This window comes from Hevea brasiliensis, chromosome 17, assembly GCF_030052815.1.
Source record: "Hevea brasiliensis isolate MT/VB/25A 57/8 chromosome 17, ASM3005281v1, whole genome shotgun sequence".
Lineage (NCBI taxonomy): Eukaryota > Viridiplantae > Streptophyta > Magnoliopsida > Malpighiales > Euphorbiaceae > Hevea > Hevea brasiliensis.
This window is the reverse complement of record NC_079509.1, coordinates 13,648,335-13,660,408: the sequence shown is the minus strand read 5'-3', so window position 1 is coordinate 13,660,408 and position 12,074 is coordinate 13,648,335. Positions and strand designations below refer to the sequence as shown.

The 12,074-nt window shown below is 36.6% G+C and overlaps 1 protein-coding gene across 2 annotated transcripts; it reads right to left on the bottom strand.

Moving 5' to 3' along the window:
* Positions 1-1,434: 1,434 nt before the first annotated feature.
* On the bottom strand, positions 1,435-11,868 carry LOC110661454 (uncharacterized). Of its 2 annotated transcripts, none has more exons than XM_021820085.2 (7): positions 11,479-11,868; positions 10,588-11,048; positions 9,967-10,150; positions 9,679-9,824; positions 9,383-9,494; positions 2,516-2,749; positions 1,435-1,768 (listed from the first exon to the last, which is right to left on the bottom strand). In XM_021820085.2, exons 1-7 carry the CDS (start codon positions 11,539-11,541, stop codon positions 1,553-1,555), a joined length of 1,416 nt encoding a protein of 471 aa, XP_021675777.1. In that variant the 5' UTR covers positions 11,542-11,868; the 3' UTR covers positions 1,435-1,552. The 2 variants fall into 2 exon arrangements, with proteins under 2 accessions (XP_021675777.1, XP_021675776.1); XM_021820084.2 differs by having other exon boundaries at positions 9,383-9,499; positions 9,600-9,824; positions 11,479-11,866.
* Positions 11,869-12,074: the final 206 nt, after the last annotated feature.

Sequence of the window (12,074 nt, the reverse complement as noted above, 5' to 3'; positions counted from 1 at the left end):
CCCACACACCTTGTAGGCAGCTAATCGAGTTTTTGAAGCCACATATTTGAAGAAATTGTACAAAACTAAGACAAAACCTTCGTCGTTCACTGCCCTCCACATCACTGAAGCATGAATCGGCAGAGAAATTGATCAGCAATAACAATAAAATGGATTATGCAATGGGTCGAAGTAAGAGAAGCGAGTCGATAAAAGTGAGCGATAGAGGCAAAAATGGTTGGCCTTTGAGGAACAAAGTAGGAAATATAAAATATTATTTTTCATTAATTTTTTATATTAATTAAATGTAAAATGATACCGCAAATGTTTTTATTTAATGGCATTAAATCATAAATATCAGTTAATTGATTTTTAAAATAAAATAATTGGTTCGTGGATAATGTTAAAATTCAATAATTAAATGATATAATATTATTTATCTAGTAATTTTATAAAAGTTAAAAACTGTTATAAAATAAAGTAAAATTAAGAGGATATAAAATGAAAATATTAAGAGAAAATAATTTTTTTTACTAATTTTTAAAATATATAAAATATCACATATAATACTTTTACTTATATATATATATATATATATATATATATATAGTGAAAAAGAATTTATAATTAATAAAATATTTAATAAAATATATTAAATTTATATAAAGAAAATGAAAAATTAAGATATATTCATAACAAAGAAGTTGTTTCTTTTTAGAGGGGAGGGTTCGTTTTAAATAAGGGACTGCTTGAAAGAAGCTACTGAAAGATTTTGTAAGAAGCTAAGCTACCCATAGGCATTCGTTTCAATTTGGATTTGGACCGGCGTGTGGCAGGAGTCTCACATTTATTTATTATATACCTGACAAATAATTAATTTTAAATTGCTTTTATGTTACGCATCTGATGGGGCAATCGTACAATACAGTTGATGATGTGGTCTGGTCAGTATCGAGTTTGTTCTATTTCTATGGGGGAAAGGGAATGGGGAATAGGGGAGTTTTGTTTGATCTGGGTTCGGGTTGGGATGATAATGTCACGTGACCCGATGGCTTTAGAATTGAGGGAGCCAGTAAGGCCAATCTATCGTCTACATCTGCCACTCTCTTTCCTGTGATAAATGGGCTGATTTCACCCAAAGATTCTCGACTTAAATCAATAATATAAAGAAAAATTTTTAGCCTCCATTTAATATTGCCGAAAAAATATTTTAAAAAATTTTAAAATTCAATGGAAACGAGTCTTTAAACTTTAGATTTGCATCGGGAAGAGAAAGAGAACTAATCTGAGTTGGTCTTGAAAAAGTTCAGCCTTTCTGGTTAATGTCAAATGTTCCATAGATTGTTAAATAACTTGGGATGAATCAGAATGTAACACCACGAACACCTCATTCCAGCGTCATGGAATCCCTACATAACCACCATTTGCCATTTTCTATGCCCAAGTCCACATAACTTCAAACAGAATTGTGATCTATGATTTTCATTTCTTTGTAATGGAGTCCACAAGAAGTCCAAACTAAATACAAGTTGACTTAAGCGCAGTAAATTTCAGTGTGTATATTCTAAAGTAATCATACAGTAATAGTTTCTTGCATGTGACTATCAAATCGATTCTGGGTCAATACTTGCCTTGCTCGGTCACTCCTATATTGAAGACGCTGGTGCAGGGTCTCAGACAATTGGTCGAAGAATTCAGCATCCCATCTGCGAATCAACAATGGGTCTTCCGCATAGCAGATATATATGGATGTAACAGCACTCTCAACTACAACCATGGCTACTCCAACCTGGAGCAGAAGTATCCCTCGTGTTAGTCACATGCACACGCACAAAGTATGGTTTTGGTTGGGAGGGACGTGCAAACAAGAAAAACATGCTATAATGCAATGAGATACAAATGCAATTTGCAGCATGAAAGCATGGTTTGTGATTCAGATTACAATCTCATTCATTGTTGATGAGCAGTATTTTCACAGAACCATCACCCAATTATATGGTCAATAAATGGCTGGCTTTGCTTGGACTTTTAGAGAAATATGAAACTGAAGCCAACTTTTATTTATTACAGCAACTGCAACCCATCAGCAACAGCAGTTGAAGGATCATCAAAAACCTCTATCAACATAGAACAAGATGCAACTTATCCTGAAAGAGAATTCTGATAGAGCACAATTAATATGCAGGGTCTCTCATTCTGCTCAAATTTTCTTAAAAATGAACCATAAACATTTGCTTTATAAACAAGATGTATACTTCATTTTCTTTTCCAGGATGAGTACTTGCCACTTGGTCAAAAGGTTAATCTGTCTAAACTCTGCTGTTTACATAAGACTGAAGGGCAAAGTGGCTAGTTGCTACATTGAAACATAATTCCAAAATCCAACTTTTAAACAACCAAGGAAACTGCATATCCTTTAAATAATGCGATACTTGGAGCACAAGAACCAGCAAGAGAAACATGGAACTTCCAATTGACTATGGGATTACAAAGCAGTTAGCAAAAATATAAACACCAGGCAAGAAAGAAAACGTACCAAGACCATTCCCATCAACATTGCAGTGGATCCTATCATGATTACTCTGTCACTCCACTTGATATAAGTCCAAACAGCTGAGCATGTTCCCGTGATTAGTCCACTCAAAAGTGTTCCCATCAGCAGAACAGCACCTGAACAATCATAGGCCACAAGTGCTTCAACTCCAGTTGATTGGAATAATTCCCAGGCATCCCTTGCTGAATGGTTAAAACTTTTTCCATAAACAGCTATCTGAAATAACAGATCAAACTATGCTATTGTTATCCAATTTTGCAAGAATTGGCAGTTACTTAAGAGAATTCAACTATTTCTTAGCAAAAAATACAAAATCAAAATTAAGAATTCAAATTCCAAAGTGAAAACACTTCTACTGAACAGTGCACTACCATCCACGGTGGAAAAAGTAGAAGCATACTTCACCTTGAGAACCCGGCATAAAAGACAAGTCCAATGGAAATCTTGTGATACATTGAAAAAATCTATTGAATAAAAATACAAACCAGATTCTCAATAAATGATCAAATGTTCGTTTTTTAGAGCATAATTGAATTTGACATAATTGATATATGATGGTGAGACAAAAAGAAAAAAATGGTTAACAGAAGTCAAGGGCAAGGAAAAAAGACATACATGTTTCAACAAATCCCCACCCACCAACCCCACAAGTTAAAAAAAAAAATGAAGAAAACAGGATGGAATGTATATTCCTCTCATTAGATGCCCTAAAGGTTAGAAGTACATATGTAAATGGAGAAATATATCACGAGGCAAATGCATTGGAAACCCAGAAAAGTAGGACACGTTACATTCAAATTGGAATCCCCAATTGCACAATACATTGCCTCAGGAGTACTTCCATATGATAAATTATGAACCACATACTAAAATTACAAGAGAAGGCCATTCAATAATTCCCTTATATTTTTTTTAATCTTCTGAATCTTCTCTAACATCAATGCATAATACCAACTAGCCTCAATTTCTTCAGGCCACTCTGCACTGTCAAGTCAGCTGAAATTGTAGCAAAATCCAATATTTCTTGAAGCAATTTTTTCTTATCCAAACTTTCTCATTTTCGTATTCCTTTCCATCCAAACATAACCCATTTCCCAAAGCATATTAATTACCAATATGAAAAATAAAGGCCATTGCCACTTCTGGAAAACATTTTCACGTTCATTGTCATTCCCAAAACACAAACTTGCTCATTTTCCTTCAGCACCTGAGACTGCAGGGAATATAAAAACTACACCATTTTTTCTGTCTCCAGATTTTTTGTTTTTCTTGTTGCAAAACTTGGAAGCTGGAACCTTATCTGAAACTGAGTCAGCAAACTTGTTTTGTTTTCTACAACACACTCCCCAAGCATTCAAGGTCCTATTACTCATAATCTTCTTCTACCTTTCTTAATTAATCAAAACATATATGCACAAGACTGAACACATTTGCTAATTCCCATGGCCTTCCAACATGATCTCCATAACACTTCAATATGCAATGAATCAACTTTTTTGTTCTATAAAAATGATCCTCTTTTCATCATAGACCGCCAAGTCTAGATATAGGCACATCACATTTCTAAATTTCAATTTCCTACTCCACCCACACAATGACTTTCAATATCCCCATTCCACTCAGTTATACCATCAAATCTGTTACCAGGTTGCTTTATGTTAAAAAATAAACACCAATGCACAAAATTTAAATTTCAAACATGGCATATATCACTTTTAAAGTGTTATGGAAAGTCAATCACTATATTATTTCCCTGTATATTCTGTATTCTGTATTCCTATTTAGGATTTCTTCCTAATTAGTAGAACACAATTATAGGAATCAATTATATATATATATCCATGTACAGATTAATTGAAATTAAGAAGAATCATCTCTTTCTACATGGTATCAGAGCAGGTCATCTATCTAGGGTGACTATTTGTTCTCACCACCCAGCTCAGGAGAGACCTTGGCCGCCGACCGGCCGTTTCGACCCCGATCAACATCGCCGGCGTCGCCTCAACCCCCTCATTCCACCACTGTGTGCTGTTGCCTGATCCAGTACACCATTAAAGGACTTCTGAGGTTTGGCTCTCAGATCCTATTTCGGTATTTGCTTGATTTGTGATTTTGGGTTATTTTGCTGCTGTAAGCACTTTGGATTAGCGTTTCGGTTAGTTTTCTTTGTCTCAACAAATGGCAGACAATAAGAATGTTATTTCTGATGTGATTCTGGTGATGACTAAGATCATGGAACACAAACTTAATGGTTCGAATTACCTGGAGTGGAGTAAGACTGTTAGGATCCATTTGCGTAGCATTGATAAAGATGATCACCTTACTAAAGATCCACCCACTGATGATACACGACAAACTTGGCTAAGGGAGGATGCTCGGTTGTTTTTGCAGCTTCTAAACTCGATTCACAGTGAGGTAATTAGTTTAATTAATCACTGTGAATTTGTTAAGGAATTGATGGATTACTTAAATTTTTTGTATTCTAGTAAAGGGAATATCTCCCGTATTTATGATATTTGTAAGGCATTCTACCGTACTGAGAAAGAGGATAAGTCTCTCACGGCTTATTTTATGGATTTTAAACGAGTATATGAGATACTTAATGTATTGTTGCCTTTTAGTCCTGATGTGAAAATTCAGCAGGCTCAACGGGAGCAACTGGCTGTTATGAGTTTTCTTGCAGGCCTTCCTTCAGAGTATGAGACTGCTAAATCTCAGATTCTCTCCAGTTCTGAGATTTCCTCTTTGCATGAAACGTTCACACGGGTTCTTCATACAGAGAGTACCCAATTTTCACAACCTGCCAGTAGTGCTCTTATTAGCCGTAATCCAAATGGACAACAGGGTAATAGAAGAAGAAGTAGAGGAGAAATTACAGCAAATGTCAGCGTAATGGAGAGGCTAGTTCTAATCAGAACTCAAGAGGAGTCATTTGTTATTATTGCCATGAGCCTGGCCATACAAAATATAATTGTCCGCAACTTCAGAGGAAAAATCAACGATCACAGATGGCAAATATGGCAACAGAGAATTCTACAGTATCTTCCTCTGAGAAAACTATTTTGGTATCTGCAGAGAATTTTGCATAATTTTCCCAATATCATGCATCTCTAAAGCCTACCAGTTCCCCTGTCACTGCAATCGCTGAGTCAGGTAAATCCACTACATGTCTTGTGTCTTCCTCATCCAAATAGGTTATTGATTCTAGTGCGACAGATCACATGACAGGTAATTCTAGTATTCTATCTGCTTTTCAGTCTAATCTCACTTCCTCTACTGTTACTTTAGTTGATTGTTCTACTTCTTGTGTTATGGATTCTGGAACTGCGAACCCGACTTCGTCAATTTCTTTGTCTTCTGTTTTGTGTCTACCAAAATTCTCTTTTAATCTACTTTCTGTTAGTAAACTTACTCGTACCTTAAATTGTTATGTTTCCTTTTTTCCTGAACAGTGTTTGTTTCAGGATCTTACGACGAAACAGATTATTGGTAGAGGACGCGAGTCAGGTGATCTCTACATTCTAGAAAATCATGTACCGCGGTCGCTTGTTTGCTCCAGCACCTTAACACCTCTTGAAGCTCATTGTAGATTGGGTCATACCTCTTTGTCTACCATGAAGAAGTTGTGTCCTCAATTTTAGTCTTTATCAGTACTAGAATGTGAGTCGTGTCAGTTTGCAAAACATCATCGTTTGCCTTCTGTGTCTAGAGTCAATAAACGGGCTTCATCCCCTTTTGAGTTAGTTCATTCTGATGTTTGGGGTCCTTGTTCTGTTACTTCTAAAACTGAATTTCGTTATTTTGTTACTTTTGTTGATGATTACTCTCGTGTTACCTGGTTATATTTAATGAAGAATCGTTCTGAGTTATTTTTTTTATCTTTTGTGCCTTTTGTAATGAAATCAAAACTCAATTTAATATTTCTGTGTGCATATTAAGACATGACAATGCCAAAGAATACTTTTCAGCACAATTTCAGTCTTATATGACACAAAATGACATTCTTCATCAGTCTTCCTGTGTGGATACCCCATCCCAAAATGGCGTGGCCAAAAGAAAAAATCGACATCTTCTTGAGGTAACTCGTACTCTTCTTTTTCAGATGAAAGTTCCTAAACACTTTTGGGCGGATGCAGTTTCTACGGCATGTTTTTTGATCAATCGTATGCTGTCTTCTATCCTTAATAGGGATATTCTTTATACTGCTTTGTTTCCTACAAAATCTTTATTCCCTATTGAACCCCATATTTTTTGTTGTACCTGTTTTGTGCGTGATGTTCGTACACAGGTTACCAAATTGGATCCAAAATCTCTCAAATGTGTCTTCCTTGGGTACTCCCTGCTCCAAAAAGGGTACCGTTGTTTCTCTCCTACTCTCAATCGTTATCTTGTTTCTGCAGATGTCACATTTTTTTAGTCCACTTCATTTTTTCCTCAATCATCTGTGTATGAGAGTCAGGGGGAGGAGGATAATCTCTTAATATATATTGTCCAACCAATGTCTAGTCCTCTCCTACAACCTGTTCCTTCTGTCTCTAGACCTACTCGACCTCCCGTTGTTCATGTTTATTCCAGGAGATTGGAGATTCCTGACTCAAATCTTCCACCAGCTACTTCGTTGGGAGATCCTGTACCTCATACTAATCATAATTCTGATCTAGACTTATCCATTGCTCTTCGTAAAGGTAAACGTTCATGTACTTACCCTATCTCTTCTTTTGTTTCTTATAATCAATTGTCTTCTTGTTCTCGGTGTTTTGTTACTTCTTTAGACTCTCTTCCTATCCCTAATACTGTTGGTGAGGCACTGTCTCATCCTGGCTAGTGTGCTGCTAAGAAAGAGGAAATGGAGGCTTTAGATGTTAATGGTACATGGGAGCTGTTGCCTTTGCCCACTGGTAAGAAAGCTATTGGTTGCAAATGGGTATTTACAGTAAAGGTAAATCATGATGGTTCTGTGGCTAGGTTAAAAGCACGCATTGTAGCAAAATGATATGCTCTGACATATGGAGTTGATTACTCTGACACTTTTTCTCCTGTAGCTAAACTTACTTCTATTCGCTTGTTTATTTCTTTAGCAGCTACATATGATTGGCCCCTACATCAATGGGATATCAAGAATGCTTTCCTTCATGGTGATCTTCAAGAGGAGGTGTATATGGAGCAACCACCTGGGTTTGTTGCTCAAGGGGAGTTGGGTAAAGTTTGTAGGCTTCGGAAGTCTCTTTATGGCTTGAAACAAAATCCTAGGGCATGGTTTGGGAGATTCAGTGAAGCAGTACAAGAATTTGGTATGCAAAAGAGTAAGTGTGATCACTCAGTATTTTATAGGCAATCTGAGGCTGGTCTAATTCTCCTGGTAATCTATGTGGATGACATTGTCATCACTGGGAGTGACTCTGCAGGTATTTCATCTCTTAAAACCTTCCTCCAAACCCAATTTCAGACCAAAGACTTGGGATTGTTAAAGTATTTCTTGGGTATCGAAGTTATAAGAAGCAAGAAGGGTATTTTCTTGTCTCAAAGAAAATATGTCATCGATCTATTGACAGAGACAGGAAAATTAGGTGCTAAGCCTTGTAGTGCACCAATGACTCCAACTTTACAACTGTTAGCAGGGGATAGTGAGTTGTTTGAAGATCCAGAGAGATATAAGAGATTGATAAGAAAATTGAACTACTTTACAGTCACTCGTCCTGACATTGCTTATGCCGTTAGTGTGCTAAGTCAGTTTATGTCTTCCCCAACTGTTGCTCATTGGGAAGCCTTGGGACAAATCTTGTGTTATCTGAAGGGCGCTCCAGGAAGAGGTTTGCTATATGGTAATCATGGACATTTGAATGTTGAATGTTTTTCAGATGCAGACTGGGCTGGATCTAAGGTTGACAGGAGGTCAACTACTGGATATTGCGTTTTTGTTGGAGGAAATTTGGTGTCTTGGAGAAGCAAGAAGCAGAGTGTAGTTTCTCGATCTAGTGCTGAATCCGAATACAGAGCCATGGCACAATCAGTATGTGAGATAACGTGGATACTTCAATTACTAGATGAGACAGGTTTTAAGACCTCCCTGCCTGTGAAATTGTGGTGTGATAATCAAGCTGCTCTCCATATTGCTTCTAATCCGGTGTTTCATGAGCGGACCAAACATATTGAGATTGATTGTCACTTTATTCGTGAAAAGATACAGGACACATCAAAACTGGAGAGCAGTTAGGAGATATTTTCACAAAAGCTCTGAATGGAGCTAGGATTGACTACATTTGTAACAAGTTGGGCATGATTAACATCTATGCTCCAACTTGAGGGGGAGTGTTATGGAAAGTCAATCACTATATTATTTCTCTGTATATTCTGTATTCCTATTTAGGATTTCTTATTTAGGATTTCTTCCTAATTAGTAGAACACAATTATAAGAATCAATTGTATATATATACCCATGTACAGATTAATTGAAATTAAGGAGAATCATCTCTTTCTACACAAAGAATATAACTGCTCAGAGGCATACATGTCAAAGATTTCATTGTGACAAAATCTTCAACCTCTTGAGCAGAAAAAGACATTTCTTATATGAAGTATCACAACTTTTTAAAAGCCCTAAGATTTAACTGTTAGACAAAACCAATACCAATATATGCCCAAAATTGCATATTAAGACAAATAGAAGCATAATATTGTCTATTTATGGAATAGATTTATTACAAAAAGGAGAATGTTCAAGTTCTTATAAGAATTTCTATGTCCTGAATCTTTCAGTACTGGACTACATGGTAATCATGGATGGCATCTTACCAAAATATTGTTTCACATTAAAATTTTAAAAATAGAAATACTTTAACAAAGAGTACCTGGACATAGGCATATTTGTTAAAGAACCGGACAAGAGTCTCCACAAGATGAAACATAAAATCAACACAGCAAAGCAAGCACTCATTCCTGCCTATCTTTGACCGCAATCCCCTGATCTAAAATATACTTTGAGTTAAGAAGATGGACAGCAGAGAAACAAATAAGACACAAGGTGGTGAACCAGTTAAAACAAAAGAAAACACAGGCAAATCCTACCTCCCACCGCAATGTCCTAATTGCAGCTGTGAACAGTGATCCATAGCAAATGCTGCCAAAAGATGTTGTCATAGCATACCTTAGAGACTTCACCAACGTATTAGGAGGCATTGATGCTGCTTCTCGACCACCATGAATAAGAACAAGAAACACCATCCCAGATACTATAACATGTACAGTGTTACAGAGGACTGCACCCGTCCAGAATAAGCTTACTGAGAGAACCTGGGCATACAATTAACAGCATGAGAAGTGTATCTAGTATCTACACATTAGACTGTAGTTAAGGGATGTTCCAATAGAACTCAGTTGCAGTTCTCATCCCAGAGACAGAAGATGGAATAAAGAGCAAAACTTGCCAGCTCACCACAAGAAGCCACCAGCGTCCACCATCCTCCATACTTGAAGCCACAACGCCTGCTGCTCCAAAAGACCATATTCCCATCCATAGAAGCATAACTAGCATGAATGCATATGCAACTCTCATAACTTCAGGAAGACTCCATACCATGTTCACAGCTTTTTGCAGCACCAACATGGTAAATGGAAGTCTGTGAAAGAACAGCAACCATCAGATATGGATCTCAGTATCCAAATTTCCAATTTGCAACTTGTCTATGGCATTGGTGTGTAAAAAGGAGATTGAGAGAGAGAGAGAGATAGATACATAATCCTTGCAAGAAATTAATAAATCTACTTCAACTGTATAGAAAAATGCTTAAATCCGCAGACACTTAACAGCATAAGATATCATCTTTAGAACTACGATAAATTGTGAAAGATCTATTTTTCAATCAGATTTGAATAGAAAACTGATATTAACATTGTAGATCAGAACATTCCACAAACTACATTAAAGGGAACAAATGTTAGTTTTCCTTGAAGGAAGGGAGGGGAAAAAAAAATACACTAGGGTTCTTTTCATACACGCACATATAGAATCCAGACCTCATAGTGGAGATATTATTTTGAAAAAGAATACTCGTACCTATCTATGACAGATATGACATACAAAAATTGCAATGCAGCACCAATTGCAAATGCAACACCCCAGAAAAACTGCTCACACCAGAAACACAAGACACTGATCACAGCAAGATAAGTAGTCAAAATATGGACTGAGATCTTCATCATCTGATTTGCACGAGAACCAAGCAACAACAACCAAGTCCATCCAAGTACAGTTCCAACTCCTCCAGCAAGAGCATGCATTGGCCAATAATCCTCAGTCAAACCGCTATTATTTCCCGATGCGCCAGGGGTGAATCTATCAATATTAAACCTATCTGATTTCTTGAACCTATTAAGCCCAAGAACTGCAAGAGCAAGTCCTAATCCGATCAAATGAAGCAAGAAGATCCCTAACCAGAAAACATCATGCCACCGCCGCGGTAAGTCAGGAGCCAAGGTTTGACTACCGCTGCCACTTCTTTGAGTCCTCCTTACATTCTAATACCAAGAAGAAGAAAGATAGAAATCGGATAAGAGGACATTATCATCAAGAAAAGAAGGGGAAAAAATATATTAAAGGATTAACATCCAATTAAGTAAAAAATTTGATAATTTGAATTAGTATTTTGAAGGTCCTGTGACTGAAGGTCCTGTTCAGCACTAATAAAATTATGAAATTAATTAATATGGGAGTAAAAAGAATGGTAAAAAAATCATAGATTCGATTAAAGAGGAGAGAAATCATAGAACTCGAGGCGTTGACTCGTGATTTAAGGAAAAAAAAAAGGATACGAAGTTAATACATAGCATAAACTATCACAATCAATGAAATACCAGAAGCAAAGAGAGAAGAAGTAGGAATTTATGGAAAGAAAGTAACTAGAAAAGACTTATACTAATGGAAAAAAAAAAAAAGATAGAAAAGGACCTGATCGATGGCGCCGACGGAGGCAGAGTCAGAGTCGGAGAAAGAGGTCTGAGAATCGCTCATAGCTTTAGCTTACTAGTGAAGGATTGAACGATAAGCAGATTGATTGATCAAAGCATTCTTGTTTAGGGTCAATTTAACGCCACACATGACATGAGAATGAACTTCAACTTCAACTACGGGTAGATTTTGTCAAAGTAAACAGAGAGAGAGAGAGAAAGAGTGGCCAATGGAGGCTGTTAGGGCTTTTCTTCCAGAGAAATAATATACAATTTCGAGGAACGTTGCCATAAATGGAGGGGAAACTGAAAGTCTCAAACTTAACTGCCGCACAGAGAGAGAGAGAGAGAGAGAACTCTTGGAGTAGAGCGAGATACTACGGTGTCCCGATTCGCTAAAGCGATAGCTTGTTTGGGACTTTGTGTCGTCATGGCATGGGATGGGAGAGGGGAAATAAGATAATTTTTGTTTTTTTTTTTTTTTCCTTTAAATTTTGGTTTTATTCCTACAAATTTGGCTTTTTTTTACATGATTATTTATGTCTCAATATTACTCTACAAAATTATATCGAAAGTAATTGTGTCAAATACTCTTTT

Bases quoted from the DNA above. Each gene is read 5' to 3' on its own strand.
- LOC110661454 (XM_021820084.2), bottom strand. From the start codon at position 11,541: ATGAGCGATTCTCAGACCTCTTTCTCCGACTCTGACTCTGCCTCCGTC. The intron at 10,151-10,587 runs GTACGAGTATTC...GTTCTTTCACAG, and splicing joins GTCATATCTGTCATAGATAG to ACTTCCATTTACCATGTTGG. The intron at 9,500-9,599 runs GTAGGATTTGCC...AGTATATTTTAG, and splicing joins TTAGGACATTGCGGTGGGAG to ATCAGGGGATTGCGGTCAAA.